The following is a 19,870-nucleotide window of genomic DNA, read 5'->3' on the forward strand; positions in this document are numbered from 1 at the left end:
AAAACCATTGTCTCTTATGTCGCGAGAGGCATGATTATACTTTCGTATATATTGGGAGTGAGATCTTTATTTTTAAGTACAGTCCTATCTTTGATGTGATACTTCCAATGCATTTGTCTGTCTATAATTTTGCCATATTTGGCAACATATGACAATATTTGCGAGCATCAAAATTTTGTTCCGCTTCTTCCTATGTCCTTGCCCGGAATCTGACAAAGATATTTCCGTAGAGGAGTGTGTTTTGGTAAGTCGAGTGGGATTGAACCCACATAAGTTATAGGGTCTAACATATCTATGATGTGTAAATGTACGTGTAGTGCTTTAGGGTATAGTGACAGTTGACAGTCGACTGAGCCAAATTAAAAAAAAGTTGCAGTACCTGACACAAAGCTTTTCAGAAGTCAAATTTGAAGGTTAAACAACAAACCATCTTGAACGATATACATCGGTATTCCAAAGGATATCATTGACATTTTTGTAAAATATTTATTGAAAAACTAAAGTAGCCAAGGCATAAGAGAGACACAGAGACAGCTTTTTCAATTATCGTTCATGGGTAACCGAAAGAGTGAATGATTTACATGCAATGCACAACATTCATGTCAATTGCCAGAAATTCTTATGACAGGAAGACATTGAGAATGATGGACGGAAGCAAGCACCAGTGAAGGCATAATCAGACAAGTTTACAACTTTGGCCAAGAGCTAACCATTGTTGATTCTTAAAAAATGGATGCTCATCATGGAAAAGTGCTCAGTTGCAAGCCAACCATCAACCTTTACGGAAGGAAGGAAACCCAACCCAACCGAACCGAATCGAACCGAACCACCAGAGACAAAATTCACCAAACAGCGTAACGTAAAACATTAAAACGCATGAAACGCTAGAGACTTTGCTGCAAATTTATGATGTTTCGAACAAAGCATAAATATTTTAATAACAAAATAAAAATGTTGCTCTTAATATTAATGTGGGCATTAATGGGCCGCCAACATCGACAGCATCAACCAGCATTTTATGGCGAGGCATCAACATATGATGATTCGAATGTTTCCGTTTATGTGTCTGATGATGATGATGGTCGTGATGTGGCTCCATCCACTGCTCCTGCTAGTACAGCTTCATTTGGTAGTGGTTATGGTGATATGGAACGTGGCTATGAGGCGATAAAAGAATACCCGGTCAGAAGAAGGACAATGCGGATGCCATTGACGCTGTTGTCAACAGCAACAAACACTGTGTTTGAAGATGGCCATAATAATGCTGCGATTTATGGAGATATTAATGAAAACGATAATAAGTCCAATAAATTACCACAAAATATATGGGCCAAGGAAACGAAGGAAGAGCAACCAACAACAACATCTCCATCATCCTCAGCAGTGAAGCAGCATGACATACCAGCTATGGATCAATTAAATGGCAAAAATTATGTATACGCCCCAGGAGATGATGGAAAAATGAACACTGCATGCACAAATGATGCACGGTCAAAGGATAACAAAACGAATGATGAGACCATAGATGAATGTGGCAAGCAATGGAATGTCTCACAGGAAGCCACAAAACAAGTCAGTAAGGATATGGCTGTTGGTAATGACACCGGACCGGACATTGGCAATGGTGATAAGGAGGAGCATTCAATGTTTACAATACAATCGCAAATGATACGAGAACTTGCTCTTCGTTTTAAGAAAATCATACGCCTTACTCTATTCACTTGTCAAGATCCAGGTTGTAGGGGAAATGAGTGCAAAGATAACACGGAAAAGTTAAGGCGAAGTCAAAAATATAAGCAAACCCTTAAGCTTTTGAATCAATTGTTTTCACTCGCGATTCAAAACCCGGATTTGAATTCTAAAAGTCTTTTGATTAAAGTGGTCCATATTGATCATTTGAAAACCAAACGTCGTTTGGATTCGAATAAAGCGAATCCGCGTGGACGTTTTGCTGATAGATCAAATGCCAAAAATGTTGGCAGATCAAATGATCGTAACCCAGCATCAAATCCTAATTGGTTGGATCAAGTTTTACAAGGTGAATATTATCGGCAACTTTTAGTTGTGGATTTATCTTGTGGAGAGTCCAGTCACCGACTTCTCGAAATGGTAAGTTTTGCTAAAATCGAATAATGCAGGCTCTTGGATTTTATTATACCACCATTTGTGATGAATAAATAGATGTTCACAACTATTTTACAATGTCATTTTTACAAAATGTCCATGTTCATTGCACATCTATAATTTTTTACATTGTGTTATAGGGGAATATTGAAGTATTTATTCAAATGTCATGTATGCAATTTAGGTGTATAGGAAATAATGTATGGAAATAGGGATATAAGTTTATCTGAGAGTCAAGGTAGTACAATTGTGTGCAGAATAGTCTTTTTGTGGGTTCATGGAAAAAATAGCTAAACATATTTTAGACGTAGTTAAATGCATATAAAATATAATCTTGTCAGGATCATATTCAAAGAACAACAAAAAATGAAAAAGTAACATGTTTGCCATATAAGATGATATGATCCCCATGAAAGGAATTTTGTTAGAATTAATAGACCATGATTTCCATAGAAAATATTATGATATTTTTTTAGCATGCACGTAACTATTCCTCATTAGTTCTTCACATGTGATGCTATTTCTGTATTTCCGATTTCACGGGGAGAACACAAAAAACCACCATGCCTGCCATTCAATCTCTCGATACACTTTTTCAAATATGTGTTTGGAATTTTCCAGTGTTTGGGTTTATGAAATCAAAATATTTTTTTTTTTTTTTGGGAAAATGAATGACCATCTTCCAGTTGCAATTCTTGTCGGAATAAACAACGACCGACAACGTTTCCATGCCCCAAATGTAATGCTGTGTTAGTATTCTGGAAGAACACATATACTACACGGAGCCACCGTGGTGCAATGGTTAGCATGCCCGCCTTGCATACACAAGGTCGTGGGTTCGATTCCTGCTACGACCGAACACCAAAAAATTGTTAGAAACTCAAATTTTTAGCACATTATTTTTAAGTGCAAGTATATAATGCTCATAAATTAGCAAAACACGTTTGCGACATATATGTTAATATGTTAGAACATATTATATTTGGGACATAACATTTGTTTAAATATAAAATGTATGGATACAAACATATATTAATTTAGAAATTGCCTATAAACATATGTGTGTTTAGAAAGTGAGACTTTCAAATAAAAAATGGACGTAACCAATTGGCGCTTTAAAAATATATACACACAAAGAAAATTTTATTAAAATTTTTTTTCCAGTGTATGTCTAAGGTGAAACATAATATATTTGAACAATACAATTCTGAAAATATATATATTTGAAGCAGAATGTGTTTGGGAGTATATGTTGCAGAAGCGATTTTTTTGAGGGTGGGTGTATCTGTCAATGGGACTGAAATAATGGAAGATGACAGATGAATTAGAAAATATAAAAATTGTTCCAAATTTGGGCTTCACTTTCATGACCAAACTGGCAAACTAAAGGAATAAAGGCCTCCAATGTTTTTTTTTGTACACCCTCAGAAAAAATCGCTTCTCTAACATATGTTCTAAACATATTTTGCAGGAAGCACATATATTAGTGGATACTGCCGAAACATTAATATGTTTGTTTTATGTGAACATATATGTATTGAAGCATTTTGAGCCCAAAAATATTATATGCTTGGAAGAATTTTCCCCAAAGAAGATTGTGCTCATTCCCTCACATAATTTTCACTTCCACGAATTTTTTTAGTTCTTGGCACCTTTTTCTGTAATACAAATAATGTTGAAGAAATTATTCAATTTTATAATTTTACCTTTCGCCTGGACTGAGAATCGAACCGGGAACCATGCAATTTGTAAGCCAACGCACTACCACTGGGCTACGTAGCTGTTATAGTTACCAATAGACAATTATCGTTATAAGTTACATTTATATAGCATAGTTTGCAGCGCCCACGAGCCGATGCAAACAAAACATTATTCAACAGAAACATATATTTGTTGACCACGTGGAGCAGTGGTTAGCATGTCCGCCTTGCATGCAAAAGGTCCTGGGTTCAATCCCTACTCCGACCGAACACCAATTTTTTTTTTAATTTTTGTATTTATATTTTTATATTATTAAATGAAATTTTTACAATGAAACTTCGAAATGTGTGTTATTAAAGATTTACAGTCAGAAAAGAACAGTGCTTGATATAAACGAAATGGACTGAGCTTTTGGATAATTTTTTTTTATTGCAAAAATAACAATTTTGTAGCAAAAAACTGTTTTTGGTATAAAAGCTTGAAATGTTGGAAGGAATTCAAAAACTCTAACAAAAGAAGAACGTGGAGTCGAGTATAAACATACATAAATAATTTTATAATATACACATAAATTTAGTTAGCCGTGAACAGTTTTTTACTAGCATTTAACACCATTTTAAATGCATTTAAAACTTATCGTGTTTTGTACTTAATTTCATTTTTACCCTTAAGGCCGGTATTAAGTTGGCATTATCGTTCTAAAATGACCCTGTTTTGCCTTTTACTTTTCTTTAATAATTCATTTTAAAGAAAATAACCTTTTTCAATTTTTTAGCAAAACTCGAACTTAATGCCCGCTTCCGAATGTCTATTCTCTTTACACGAGTATTCAAATTAAATAATATTTGGACTTTCCGAAACAACATACAAGCAGTTTCACAGAAATTGCTCTCTTTTGATTCTCTCGCTGTGTTATGTTGATATCTTTCGTCAACCCTCCCGGTTTCCATCTCTATTTCTTTCTCTACACACTCTCTCTCTCTCTGTCGCTCTCTGAATAAAATATCACAACATATATATGTTTACTCGAAATTTGTAAATTTATATATGTTTACATTCACACATATTATTTTTATGAAACATTCATGCCCCAAACATAATATATTCTAACATATTAACATATGTGTCCCAAACATTTAGTGTTAGTTTAGGAACATTACATGTTTGCACTTAAATATATTGTGTTTAAAAATTGTGCCCGAAACACATTTTGTTTATATCGGAACATATGAAAAACATATTTTTCTAACAGTGTACTTACATCTATTGACTATGAATTACGATAATGAGAGAAGAGGTCGATGCGATTACTGGGACGATCCAATGGAAAATTTTCAAAAATACAATGAATCTCTTCATAATTATTTTCTACTAGCGTAAACCGTCCCGCTTCGCTGCGCCTTCCGAAGCGTAGTTTAGGAACATTTTGAGTTAACCTAGTCAGCATATACTTCGAGCTGAAAATAAATTCGAAAAGGTTTGAATTCTTTCAAACAAATCGGTCAACTTGCTTTTTCGTTTACGCGGTCCGCCTTAAGAAATGTCGGGGAGAGGGTGTTCCCTTTCCACCAATTTTTTAAAATTATGTTCTATATGTATGCGAATTTTAAGTGTGGTTTGTCAAGGAAAGGTTTCCTTCTCCTCAACATACCGGAAAATTAAGCTTTATATTTCAACACCATACAAAGAACCACTGTTTCCCGTCCAATAAATCCGAAAGAGTAAAAGTACTTAAAAAATTTACCACATTAATATTTGTTAAAATCTTGGACATGGAGAACATGCTTTTCCCGAACATACACCGATAAATGATACACCCTCTACGTTGTCTCCGAATTTCATTTAAATTTAAGTATTTTACTTAAAAAATCTGGCCGAAGCCTGTGGGAAAATCATAAAATTGTGTACCGAGTTCCCATTTACGGACAACCGTCTACTTTCAATTTTCAAAATATCGGACAAAATGGAACTCTCTCCCCACCTTCGCCCCACTCCGACCAGATATCGGAAAATCACGTACCCTATATTAAATTCACAAACTACCCTTCGATTCCTATAAATTTCAAGTAAATCGACAAAGTTTAATTCACTATTCCCCTTCCTAAACTAGATATCGAAAAATCATGTACTAATTTTCCCACAAGTGTGGGGCAAGGAGAAGGTTCCCTCTCCGTCCAAATACACAAACAACAGGTACACCATATTGATGTCATAACCTTCCCCCATGGCCTTTGTAAATTTCAAGAAAACTTGAGAGTTTTAGTTTTTTTCAGTTTTAGAGGAGGTCCCCCCTCCCCGACCAAATATCGAAAAGTGATGTTGCGTATCTTGTGTAAACGTCCCAGAAAATTTCAAGCAAATGGTAAGCCCAATTTTCAAAAAGCAATGCAAGGGGCGGCCCCTCCTCCCGTTCAAATATCACAAAATCAGATATCTAATATTAATTTCATAACCTCTCCCCACGTCCTCTGCAAATTACAAGTAAATTGGAATAGTTCAATTGTTTCTCTGTATGTACTTAAGGAGAAGCGGATGTCTTGCCCTTTTATTTTTCTCCGACCAAATATTAAAATATTATGATATAAATTTCATAATCTCACCCAGTTTTTCCGTAAAATCCACATCAGGTACCCCATATTAATTTCATAAACTCACGTCATGTTCTCTGTAAATCGCAGGTAAAAAGTAAATTGAAAAAACTAAAATTCCCTAGTTTTTTCAATTTACTTTAAAAAAAAAGTTGGACAAAGGAGAGACAAATATTGAAAAATAAAGTAGAGGATCTTTGTCTAGATGCCAACCCCAACCTTCAATGAAAAATTCAAGCACATTTTTCAACTTTGGTCCAATTTTAAAAAAGTCGGACAAAAGGGGAGGATCCCCTCCGCGACCAGCCCTATTTTCACCACATGAGCGCCCCCTACGATGAATTTGCATCACTTCTTACTCTCTGATTCGAATTCAGTGTTTTGGGTGTGATGTAAACAATTTTGTCATTTTGACAAATAAATAATTTTTATAATTTTTTTATGATTTTTAATGCATTATAACGCTTGTCTGAAAAGATTGAATTAAAATATTTTGAAAAATTCGAAATATCTCTTGAATGGATTTAGAACTTTTTTCGACAAAATTTCAATAATTTGTACCATTTTTATACCCACCACCATAGAATGGTGATGGAGGTATAATAAGTTTGTCATTCCGGAAATATAGATTTCCGACTATATACAGTATATATATTCTTGATCAGGGAGAAATTCTAAGACAATATAAGCATGTCCGTCTGTCTGTTTTAATCAAGCTAGAGCCTTCAATAATGGCGCTATCGTCCTGAACTTTGGCACAAATTCGTGTTTTGTTTGCAGGCAGTTCGAAGATGGGCTATATCGGTCAAAGTTTTGATATAGTCCCCATATAAACCGACTTTCCGAATTGGGGTCTTGGGCTTATAAAAACTGTAGTTTTTATCCCATTTGTCTGAAATTGAAAATCTAGGGGTACTTTAGGACCATAAAAAGGTGTGCCGAAAATGGCGCCCATCGGTCCATGTTTTAGTATAGCCCCCATATAGACCGATCTTCCGATTTTGCTTCTTGGGTTTCTAGAAACTGTATTTACTATCCGATTTGCCTGAAATTGGAAATCTAAAGATATTTTGGGACCATAAAGAGGTGTTTCGAAAATGGTCCGTATCGGTCCATGTTTTGGTATAGCCCCCATATAGACCGATCTCCCGATTTTGATTCTTGGGCGTCTAGAAACTGTATTTTTTATCCGATTTGCCTGAAATTTAAAATCTAGAAGTATTTTAGGACCATAAGGACGTGTGTCGAAAATAAGAGGTGTTTCGAAAATGGTCCGTATCGGTCCATGTTTTGGTATAGCCCCCATATAGACCGATCTCCCGATTTTGATTCTTGGGCGTCTAGAAACTGTATTTTTTATCCGATTTGCCTGAAATTTAAAATCTAGAAGTATTTTAGGACCATAAGGACGTGTGTCGAAAATGGTCCGTATCGGTCCATGTTTTGGTATAGCCCCCATATAGACCGATCTCCCGATTTTGATTCTTTGGCGTCTAGAAACTGTATTTTCTATCCGATTTGCCTGAAATTGAAAATCTGTAAGTATTTTAGGACCATAAAGTGGTGTGTCGAAAATGGTCCGTATCGGTCCATGTTTTGGTATATCTGCCATTTAGACCGATCTTCCGATTATTATTCTTGGGCTTCTATAAACTGTATTTTTTACCCGATTTTCCTAAAATTGGAAATCTAGAGGTATTTTAGGACCATAAAGAGGTGTGTCGAAAATGGTGCTTATCGGTCCATGTTTTGGTATAGCCCCCATATAGACCGATATCCCGATATTGTTTCTTGGGCGTCTAGAAACTGTATTTTCTATCCGATTTGCCTGAAATTGAAAATCTGTAAGTATTTTAGGACCATAAAGTGGTGTGTCGAAAATGGTCCGTATCGGTCCATGTTTTGGTATAGCCGCCATATAGACCGATCTTCCGATTTTTATTCTTGGGCTTCTATAAACTTTATTTTTTACCCGATGTGCTTGAAATTGAAAATCTAGAGGTATTTTAGGACCATAAAGAGGTGTGTCGAAAATGGTGCTTATCGGTCCATGTTTTGGTATAGCCCCCATATAGACCGATATCCCGATATTGTTTCTTGGGCGTCTAGAAACTGTATTTTCTATCCGATTTGCCTGAAATTGAAAATCTGTAAGTATTTTAGGACCATAAAGTGGTGTGTCGAAAATGGTCCGTATCGGTCCATGTTTTGGTATAGCCGCCATATAGACCGATCTTCCGATTTTTATTCTTCGGCTTCTATAAACTTTATTTTTTACCCGATGTGCTTGAAATTGAAAATCTAGAGGTATTATAAGATCACAAATAGGTGTGTCGCAAATGGTGCCTATCGGACCATGTTTTGGTATAGACCCCATATAGGCGTCTAGAGACTATATTTTCTAGCCGATGTGCCTGAAATTGAAAATCTTGAGGTATTATAAGATCACAAATAGGTATGACGCAAATGGTGCCTATCGGACCATGTTTTGGTATAGACCCCATATAGACCTACCTCCCGACTTTATTTCTAGGGCTTCTAGAATCCGTAGTTTTTATCCTATTTACCCGAAATTAGAAATCTAGAGGTATTTTAGGACCATAAAGAGGTGTGTCGGTGTGTTACCGGTCCGTTTGGTAAGGCATCGATATAGACCGATTTCTCTTCTTGAGGGTACAACCAAAGAAAATATATTTTCCTCCGGAATGATATTTTAGACAATGATCATGAAAATTGCTTGAAACTGGAAGTAAAATTTCCTGATTGTACTCATCGTATTCATTTAAATAATGGCGAACAAAATCTACAGATTTAAGATTTCAAATCAAGGTGTTATTTCATCATATACACGATATGTTTATGATTTCTCTAAAGCTCAAATAAAATTGGTTCTCATAAATCCAGAATCTGATCTAGTCTTCATAGGTAGAATCTGGTTGAACTGATTTGCTTGGGAGAAAATTTGTTGTCAAACCCCCTAAAATTCTATATATTATCAAGAAACCCGCTACAACGGAGAGTTTTCAATGTAAACTATTATATTTGATTCATGGTGGTAGGTATTTAAGATTCGGCCCGGCCGAACTTACTGCTGTATATACTTGTTTAATGTGTACTCTGTTTTTAACCTTTTTGTAACAAAAAATTAAATTTACCCATTAAAATAAGAAAAAAGCGAGTTATAAATAAATGAATTAAAATAAATTCCTGTATACTTAAAATAAATAACATCTTTGGGAGTACATGTTTTGGAAGTGCTGTTAAAGTTGGCCTTTGGAAGAATTTTTTTTTGCTGGGCACATCACCAGCTTATGTTGCTGATTATAAATACCTATCTAATGTAGCACAGCTTTATTTTATTTTTTTTATTTATGTAATTCTTTATTAATTACATATTATAATAATGTATAACAAAATAAGCAATTAGCAACTTAGGCTATCGGCTTATAGAAAAGTTTTAGCAACAAGTGTCCCAACTACTCTATACGGACATTTATAAATCTCCCAACACACTCTTCAACCAATTTCATGTTTTGCGATATAAGTGCATAAGCATCCCATTCAACCTAAAATGTTGCAGTTTATCGTGACTTAATGTTTCATGTCTTTAAATATTTGCTAGCAAATCTACAAACATTACTAACTACATATGTACACTTGAATGATTCTATACATTTACCTACTCACTCTCTCATATTACTACATGTACAGAGTTTTGGTTTGTGGAACTCACAATGTTTGTGTGGCCATCAATGTATGTATATGTGTGTGTTTGAATATTTGCTCAAAGCAACAGTCAGACTTGCATTCAAAATTCTCTCATACATCTACACACGTGCAGTCTCACACATTGACGACCACCACTTGATGTCCTTTTGGAGGGGCTACACTTGTTGACAGTGTGACCATTTTAGCATTTTTGTAGCTAAGCATTTAGATTTTTGTATTTAGCCTCAACATTTTCAGTTAGCATTTTTAAGTTTTTTAATTAATACTTTAGCATTATTTTAACAAGTAAAATTCCAAATATTCAGTACCTCATTTTTGTAAAAACCGAACAAATTTTGGACATCAAATACCAGTGGACTAAATTACCATTGACTATTTAAAAACATTTTGATCTATTGCTTTCAGAAATAAAGTTGTGCGTGATTCCATCAAGTATGTGATTAACTTATTTTGTGGCTGGAAAACCACAGTATATCACGTGAAGTCAAAATAAACGCCGAATATTATCGAAAATTAATTTAAAAAGTATAGCGCTTTACTTTGTTGCATTACATATCAGTCATCTTTTACATAAGGACATCCAATGTGAAATTCAATTGAATGATATGTTTTGTGAATAACGTAAGTAACTCACTTTACGTTTTTTATTCAATAATTTTTTGTAGTTTTTCGTGGCCAAAAATAGAACTGGGTTGTATTACTACATGACATTGTTTTATTCCAAAAAGACATAGGTTAGGTTAGGTGGTAGCCCGATGTTGTAACGAACAGCTCATATCATATTCTATCTTTTGTGGCGGCTGCTATCTTTTAATTACGGCTGTGCTCAGGGCTGGGAGTGTGTTCTTGTCACAAAAGATAAATCTCGTTCCGTTTACAAAAAATATAATATTTTAGATAGAAATAGTTCTCAATTTCCCAAACATTGACAGGTATTTATACTGAAATTCAATGTATCATTACGTAGAGTTGAGAGGATGAAAAGATGTTAGCTATCCTCTCTTGAGTCAACCCTCCCTACCATACTGACTCCAAATATTAGTCAGCCCATTTGCTAAACTTTAATATGTCATCTTTTCAATTTCATGGAGTTTATTTATATTTAAACAATTATATTTACCATTTAATAAAACTAATAGGAATCATAAGTATAGGATAATGTTAGTTAAAAATTGAACGTGAATTACAAAAAAATACAAACAAATAATAGGTAATGTGTAACCAAGGCGTATACTTAATAGCAATAAAAACCACTCATATGCAAAACCAAAAACAAGAAAAATTATACTCACAAGTTATTTTATATTCCGTCGACAAGCGCTTGTAGACTGCAGTTCAATATACATATATAATTATGAAAACTGTAAGATGTGTCTTAGTATAGGAAAATAATATTAATTGTATACATATGATGCCAGAGACATGTGAAAATTAACTGGATCCTTAAAATTTAGTAGATTCATGGCAATGATGATGTTAATTATTTTTGTATAATCTTTGTTAATTCCTATGATATGATATGATGCATCCCACAGCTTTGTCTTGGTAACTTGGAATATCTGCAGTTCTGATAAAACAAGGCAGCTTAAAGGATCAATCCTGAACTTATTTTATATTAAATTTCTTTGAAATTAGTTCAATTCGCGGCGAAAAATTTTTATATGTAATAGAAATTAAATTCTTTCTGAGGTTTTTTTTCACCTTCTTGTTGAAAATTTGAAAACAAATGGAAAAAATTAGAAGCAACTGAAAATTATTTTATCACTCAAATACCAATGCCTACTTCTCTTGTAGAAAGTTAAAAATCAAAGTGAAAAATGCATGGGACTAACCCATAGGTAGAAATATTTCAAAATTTGTTCCAATTATTAAAATGTACACACGCCGAAGATTCATTCTATTTGTGAACCTCACAATGTATCAGGTTCACTTAGACTATTCAGTCCATTGTGATACCACATTGATGAACTCCAAAAAGACATATTTCTAAAGCGATATTGAATACAAAATTTTTAAAATTTAAACACCTGTTTGTAATCATCTTATTTAAAATACGTTTTAAAAATTGGCAAAGATTTTTCGGCATTTTTAGCATTATTGTAATGGTGATTTAGCTGCTACACTTTTATAGACCTGGTCACACTGCCTGTTGTTGAGTGTCTTTAAAACCGGAAACGGATATCAAACGTTTATGTTGTGTCGTACTAATGATGTCTTTCTTCCGCTGTATTACACAATTTTTTTTTGTATGCTTTACTCGTTTTTGTTTTATTTTTTCATTTATTCTGCCTATGTTTATTTTGCTCTTATACGTGTCTGGATAAATGAATCGATACATTTGGCCATGTCTACTATACATTAACTATACAAGCCTTATGGTTGGTACACGGTTCTTGCTCGGGCTGTCTAACGGTTTGTTTGTATCCATCCAGGCCTCCAACAAGGCTCTCTTCAACTCTGTGTATCACTGGTTGTTGATGGAGGATTATGCATTTAATCGACAAACTGAAATCGATGATACGGATGATATCAGCAAGAAGAAGATGAACAGTAGCTCTAGCAATGCCAATATTCCAGCAAGTACAACGACAACGTATAGCAGCAACAGGAATACCGACAAGGAAGTTGTCAACAACAGCCATAGTAAAAACAGTGGCATTGACAACCGCACCAAGTCAGCAATGCTGGTAAAAGAATTATACTTTTCCTCCTCAACATCGGATGTTGTTGGCGCCTCCGCTTCCGGTCTGCCGGCTAGGCTAAATAAGAGACAGTCAAGTGTACCGACAACAAGTGGTGGTGGTGGCGCTGGCGGTGCTGGTGGTATTCGTCGTGGTCTTGGTGGGAAAGTGGCGGCAAAGTCGTCCATTGCGGATACTCTTGTTGCTGGAGAAACAGATGAGGATGACATGGAGATTATTGAAAAGTTTCTTGAACAACTCAACATCAATATAAATACTGAGTTAATATTGGCAAAGCGCCGTATGCGTAGTATTATACCAGCGGACACCAGTAACTGCTCCTCCCACTTCGTGTCTCCCATACCGGATCACTTGAATCTTTCCACATTTGCATCTGTCTCTGTGGCAACCACCTCTGGCATAGAAGCCCAATCTATTATGATGCCGTCAGTGGCAAGTTCTGTTTCCTGCTCCGCTCCTGGTGATTATAATACACTTCAAAAGATGGATTACTACATATTATACGATGTTTGGTAAGGTTTGCTTGTTGCCATATTCGTTATTCATTCATTGGTGTTTGTTTGGATAGGAAAGTTTTTGAGAGTGGGTCTACTCGGGATGAGACTGATGGATGGCTAAGGATGTATATGCTGTATGTAGGATGTGGTTGTTAAATCAAAAGTGTGCTGTGTGTGTATGGGGCTGTGAAAAAGCAAACAACTCAACTTTTTTATTAGACATTCTTGTTGCATAGAATGTTTAAATAGTTACAAAAAATCATATTCGCTTTTATTGCCAGAGTTTATTTTCCACTTTTTTTTGTCTATTTTACCATGTTTGTGTCTGTGAGCCTCCTGTGATAGATTTCAAAGTTTAAACACGTCAAGTTGTTATCTTTATCAGAGATGGTTTTAAATTTGTTGTACTAGCCAAATATTTCGGAGTCAAATCAAAGGATTTTTCAAAGTGTTTCCAAAAACACGAATCGAAAGTATGTCATATAATATGCTTCGTTAACCCTTTCACTACCGATGTCCACCTAGAAGGACATTCGAATAAGACACCAAATTCTAATTTCCCACTTAGTTTCGATTTATTTCTCAATGTTATTTTAAAGTAGAGGCTTTAATCTAAATAAGCTATAAATATTTTCCATATTGGTTTCCGTATTGGTGATTAAATGTATTTTTAGTACATTTTTAATAACGAAAATTACGATAATTTGAAATAATTATTCTACTGTATGTTTCTATGTTAGTAAATGGACATTTATACAAAAACTATAGCTGATACTTCTACGGGTTCTTTTTTTTGAATTTTTTCTCACACTGTGAATTATAGCCCAAATAGCGCTTATTTTCGTAAGGCCATTTTGTCATAATTCAAGAATCAAATTTTCAGAACAAGCTCATATAGCTCTTGAAGTATTTGAGGTAGGTTCTCAAAATGAAATTTTTTGTTCTACATGTTGTTAGTACATGCTGTTAGAAGAAAAAATTCAAATTTTTAATATTAGGTTTATTTCGGTAGTGAAAGGGTTAAATTCAATGCTAAAATATCCAAAGAGGTTGGTTGTAACAAATTAATTTATGGTCATTCTTCATTTGACTGTTGCTGTAAATATTCGTTGTGTCAACCAATCGGTTCTTGATTTATATAGAGGAGTCTGTAAATAATTATGAACCTATATGAACCAATTTTCGCATGGTAAGTAAATGGTCAAATTTCGTACTGACATCACGTACCATATTTCAACCGGATCGGATGAAATTTGCTCCTCCAAGAGGATCCGGAAGTCAAATCTATATGGTGCCTATATAATTATGAACCGTAAGCACGGTTGCCACAGTTGGTAAAATTCTACCAAAAATGGTAGATTTTTTTACTGCTTGGTAGATTGATGTTTTGGTAGATTTTGTCAAATATTCCTCTCTAACTAAGAGGTACTTCAACAATTTTAAATAAAAATAAAGCTTTGACTAAAAAATCCTATATAAATAAAATTTCCTATAAAAAAGGAAAAGAGATATGTTTGTACGAATTTATTACGGCATAAGCCAGCTATCATGTAAAACCTTTTTCAGGAAGGTTCAAGTGTGGTTCATTGTTGGTTTTAATGAACTGCCTGAATTTATTCTGATAATTCGTTCATAGTTTTGCTGCAAGTAGAGGATGCTGATGAGGAATGTGGTAATTCCGAAACGTGCGTCCATCCAACCATCTTGCTGTCTATAGGGCTTTGCCCAAATAAATTTGACAAACATTCTTTTCCTCTGTTGGTTAAGCTACACTTGTAGTTTAGTCAATGAATGGTTTTAAGCTAAAATCAAAAATAACAACAACAAAATGTTCTATACACCCAGAGAAGGAATATGATCACCTCAACCATGTTTCGAGAGCAAAATTTTATTTTTGGACGGAGAACATATAATATGTTTGCGGCAACCATGTTATTTTCTCAAAAAGCATATGTCTTACTTCGGCAACCATGTATATGTTTGCCGAGAAAACACCATTTTTGCGACGAAAATGTTCCATGGTCACCGTCCAAAAATAACATTTTGCTCTTGAAACATGGTTGAGGTGATCATATTCCTTATCTGCGTGTAGAAATAAAATTTTGTCAAAATTTTCTATAAAGATAACATTTTGACAAAATTCTCTATTTAAATCAAATGTTGACAAACATTTTTATAGAAATAAAATTTGGTCAAAATTTTCTATAGAAGAAAAGTTCTGACAAAATTTTTTATTGAAATAAAATTTTTTTTTAGAAATAAAATTTTGACAAAAGTTTCTATAGATATAAAATTTTTCACAAAATTGTCTAGAGAAATAAAGCTTCGACAAAATTCTCTATAAAAATTATATTTTGACAAAATTTTCTATTGAAATAAAATTTTGACAAAATTCTCTATAGAAATAAAATGTCAAAATTTTTTATAGAAATAAAGCTCTGACAAAATTTTCTGTAGAAATAAAATTTTTATAATTTTTTTTTAGAGATAAAATTTCGAAAATGTTCCATGGTCACCGTCCAAAAATAACATTTTGCTCTTGAAACATGGTTGAGGTGATCATATTCCTTATCTGCGTGTAGAAATAAAATTTTGTCAAAATTTTCTATAAAGATAACATTTTGACAAAATTCTCTATTTAAATCAAATGTTGACAAACATTTTTATAGAAATAAAATTTGGTCAAAAATTTCTATAGAAGAAAAGTTCTGACAAAATTTTTTATTGGAATAAAATTTTTTTTTAGAAATAAAATTTTGACAAAAGTTTCTATAGATATAAAATTTTTCACAAAATTGTCTATAGAAATAAAGCTTCGACAAAATTCTCTATAAAAATTATATTTTGACAAAATTTTCTATTGAAATAAAATTTTGATAAAATTCTCTATAGAAATAAAATATCAAAATTTTTTATAGAAATAAAGCTCTGACAAAATTTTCTGTAGAAATAAAATTTTTATAATTTTTTTTAGAGATAAAATTTCGACAAAATTTTCTATAGAAATAAAATGTTGAACAAATTTTAGATAGAAATAAAATTTTGACAAAATTTTCTGTAGAAATAAAATTTTGACAAAATTTTCAATAGAAATAAAATTTTGACAAAATTTTCAATAGGAATAAAATTTTGACAAAATTCTCTATAGAAATCAAATGTTGACAACATTTTCTATACAAATAAAGCTATCACAAAATTTTCTTTAGAAATAAAATGTTGACCAAAATTTCTATAGAAATAATTTTTTTACAAAAATTCTCAATTGAAATAAAATTTGGACAGAATTCTCTGTAGAAATAAAATTTTGACAAAATTTACTATGGAAATAAAACTCTGACTAAATTTTCTATATAAATAAAATTTTGACAAAATTTTATGTAGAAATAAAATTTTGACAAAATTTTCAATAGAAATAAAATTTTGACAAAATTTTCAATAGAAATAAAATTTTGACAAAATTCTCTATAGAAATAAAATGTTGACAACATTTTCTATAGAAATAAAGCTATGACAAAATTCTCTATAGAAATCAAATGTTGACAACATTTTCTATAGAAATAAAATTTTGTCAAAATTTCCTATAAAAATAAAGCTATGACAAAATTTTCTTTAGAAATAAAATGTTGACCAAAATTTCTATAGAAATAAAATTTTTACAAAAATTCTCAATTGAAATAAAATTTGGACAGAATTCTCTGTAGAAATAAAATTTTGACAAAATTTACTATGGAAATAAAACTCTGACTAAATTTTCTTTATAAATAAAATATACCCATGCTATGGTGGAGGGTATAAAAGGTAAAATAATTCTGTTGAATACTATTGGATTTATTTGACTTAACCAATTAAAAATTAACTAAAATCAAAGAAAGATCCCAATATATTAAAATATAAACGGAAGCTTTAATCAAATTTTTTGTCTATTCTTAAAATATAAAAAGTTGAGGTGAGTAACTGCTTATCAACAGCATTTATGCCATACCCCCAACATTGGAGCCGATATTTCAGGCACATTTAGACTATTCAGTCCATTGTGATACCACAGTGGAGAACTTCTCTCTTGTCACTGAGTGCTGCCCGATTCCGTGGTTTCGTTCTTATAGCCGTGTTCCAGTGGTGTTCCACATTGCGGTGAAACGACTTAGAACAATTTTGAAACACTCAACATTACTGAGAGGGCATAATCTACCGCTGAAATTTTTTCGGTGTTTGCACATACATATTTAACTTTCCAATTTTCTTACTCGATTGTACTTAATTAATTAATGACCCTTACCAATCAATCGAACATAGCAGTCCTAGAAACTATCCATCTCATTTGCTTGTCACAAGAATGGCGTTGCATAAAATTAATTTATTTTTGTTTCAAATAAATTAGGAGTCCTGGTCGACAATATGGTGGTGATTTAAATATCTCTGAGGTAGGAATGGCCGACTCAAATCAAGGAGTACAACTGGACGAATGGTATCGTCGCACTTCTTTCGTTCTGAGACGCAAGAATATGCATTTGGCCAGAATACGTTGTCAAATAGTGGTAAGTCTGAATATCATTTTATTTTCTCTGCTCTGGAATTGGCAAAGAGATAAAGAAGAAGTATCATTGTTTTTTTCCAGGTGACACATAAGGACAATAAAACGTCATTATATGACTATCTTACCTCACACAATGACACACATTTGGATTCAATGCATCGTTTCAATTTCGCATTATTGAGCAAAGTGAGAGATTTATTCAACTTCAGGTATGCTCGTTGTTATCCTTGGTCAAATGTTATTCTCGTTTTGTTGCCTGATATCCTGTTGGTCTCTCCTTTTTTGTGCGATGTTTCCTTATTTTGTGTTTTCATCCACCATAGCCTAGCTCGTCAATCACATTATCCTGAATCACGAATACATTAAATAATTTTATCATCATTTAACTTCACTGATTCATAGAAGGAGTATCATAGGAGATATTTTCTAACATAAAATACATCCTGGCAACCAGTGACTCGATTGTGGGTTTATAAGTCCTAGCAAGTATGGGAGTCTGTGTGTGTGTGTGTGTGTGTGTGTGGACCAAGAAAAACAAAAACCTCAATTTAAAAGTCATCAATTATACTTCTCACAATATTCTCCGTGTATGTTTGAGCATATAATGCTCTTTAGTATCTAGCTTGAATTTCCTCCTTCTTATTTCCTAAGCTTACAGTGGCTCAAGGCTTTAAACTTTAAAAAATATTTTAAGAATTGAGTGTCCTAAGATGAAAAAAAATTTTTTTTTGATTAGGGGCAACTTGTCTTTAATAATTCTGAAAAAAAAAATTCAAAATAAATGAAATCGTCTTTATATTTGTTGGTTTTTTGTATCTTTACTAGAAAACAAAAGGTGTTTAAAACGAAAACAACACAAAAATTACACGAGTGGTTCTGCGGTATTTTGGCCCATTTGCGCCGAAGCGCCATGATCACGACATTGGTATTTTTTAGAGTCAACCTTACCCTGAGAAATGGCCTGGGTAACGGATTGAGTTCCTAAGATTTTGGTGGCTATTGTGCGGTAGAAATAAAGGGAGGAACCTCCTTTGTAAGCCATTCTTGCTTGACGAGCGCTGAGTCCTGTTGGAACATCGATCGTCAGAGGACGAAATGTTTTTCTGTGCAGAGCTTCTATTTTACTTTTAGGACATTTTCCCGATAACATTCGGCATTTGTTAGATGAATATCAGCGGGGAATTCTTTGAGCCACTGTAAGTTTCCACATCGATGTGGAATTCTACAATCGAAGAATCAGCGTTAGAAGCAACGCAACACAATCAACAAAAAACCACGACCATTTTCATACGTTTTGTCTGATGCTCCATTCCTAGTTTTCTGTAACTTTTGGACCTTATAGTTGACTCTGCACATTTTGACGTGTTTTTCAGTACCAATAACACAAGAGAAATAATCCAGCTCTTTGGGTGGTATATGGTCACTGAGAATTCCGAGTTTGTTTCACCTTTAGTCTTTTCGTCTGGATGATTGGTTCCCCCTTTCACGGGTTGGATGTAAAGCTTTCCAATTCATTTATTATAAATAGGTGTCGTTTGTTAGTGTAAATGTATTTGTGTCCATGTACATGTGTGAGTTTGTGTTTCTTGTACATTCCATTTATTTGCTGATGATTCTTCATCATTCGTTTTTGTGCAGCTTTAGTTTGTCCAAGACCCCCACCTGGGGTTACTTGAAGAATGGCAAATTTGATGGCATGATTGGTGCATTGATACGCAACCAAGCGGATATTGGTGGATCGCCGACATTCTTTCGTATTGAACGTGCCAAAGTGATTGATTATACGACCGGCACTTGGGTGGCCAGGTAAGTAAGACAATAATTGGATTATCCTGTGTGCATTTTCTGTTTCTAAAGTGAAAAAGAAGAAAAACTTGTCCATTATGGCAAATATGTTCCGGGTATTAAGGACTTTAAAAATGCAATTTTTATACACGAGATTTGCAAAGGAATAAAATACGATAAGTTTCTTCGCAATGAATCATTAAAAAAATT

At 33.5% G+C, this 19,870-nt stretch overlaps 1 protein-coding gene across 2 annotated transcripts in view; it reads left to right on the forward strand.

Moving 5' to 3' along the window:
- Window positions 1–766: 766 nt before the first annotated feature.
- The window catches only part of Ir64a (Ionotropic receptor 64a), a 36,364-nt gene continuing 17,260 nt past the window's right edge, over window positions 767–19,870 (forward strand). For both annotated transcript variants that reach the window (XM_075305956.1, XM_075305955.1), the window contains exons 1-5: window positions 767–2,109; window positions 12,575–13,356; window positions 17,720–17,876; window positions 17,957–18,084; window positions 19,514–19,681. In XM_075305956.1, the coding sequence (XP_075162071.1) occupies window positions 907–2,109; window positions 12,575–13,356; window positions 17,720–17,876; window positions 17,957–18,084; window positions 19,514–19,681 (2,438 nt within the window). In that variant the 5' untranslated portion in view covers window positions 767–906. The remainder of the gene's footprint in view (window positions 2,110–12,574; window positions 13,357–17,719; window positions 17,877–17,956; window positions 18,085–19,513; window positions 19,682–19,870) is intronic.

Source organism: Haematobia irritans, chromosome 4 (genome assembly GCF_050003625.1).
Source record: "Haematobia irritans isolate KBUSLIRL chromosome 4, ASM5000362v1, whole genome shotgun sequence".
NCBI classification, from domain to species: domain Eukaryota; kingdom Metazoa; phylum Arthropoda; class Insecta; order Diptera; family Muscidae; genus Haematobia; species Haematobia irritans.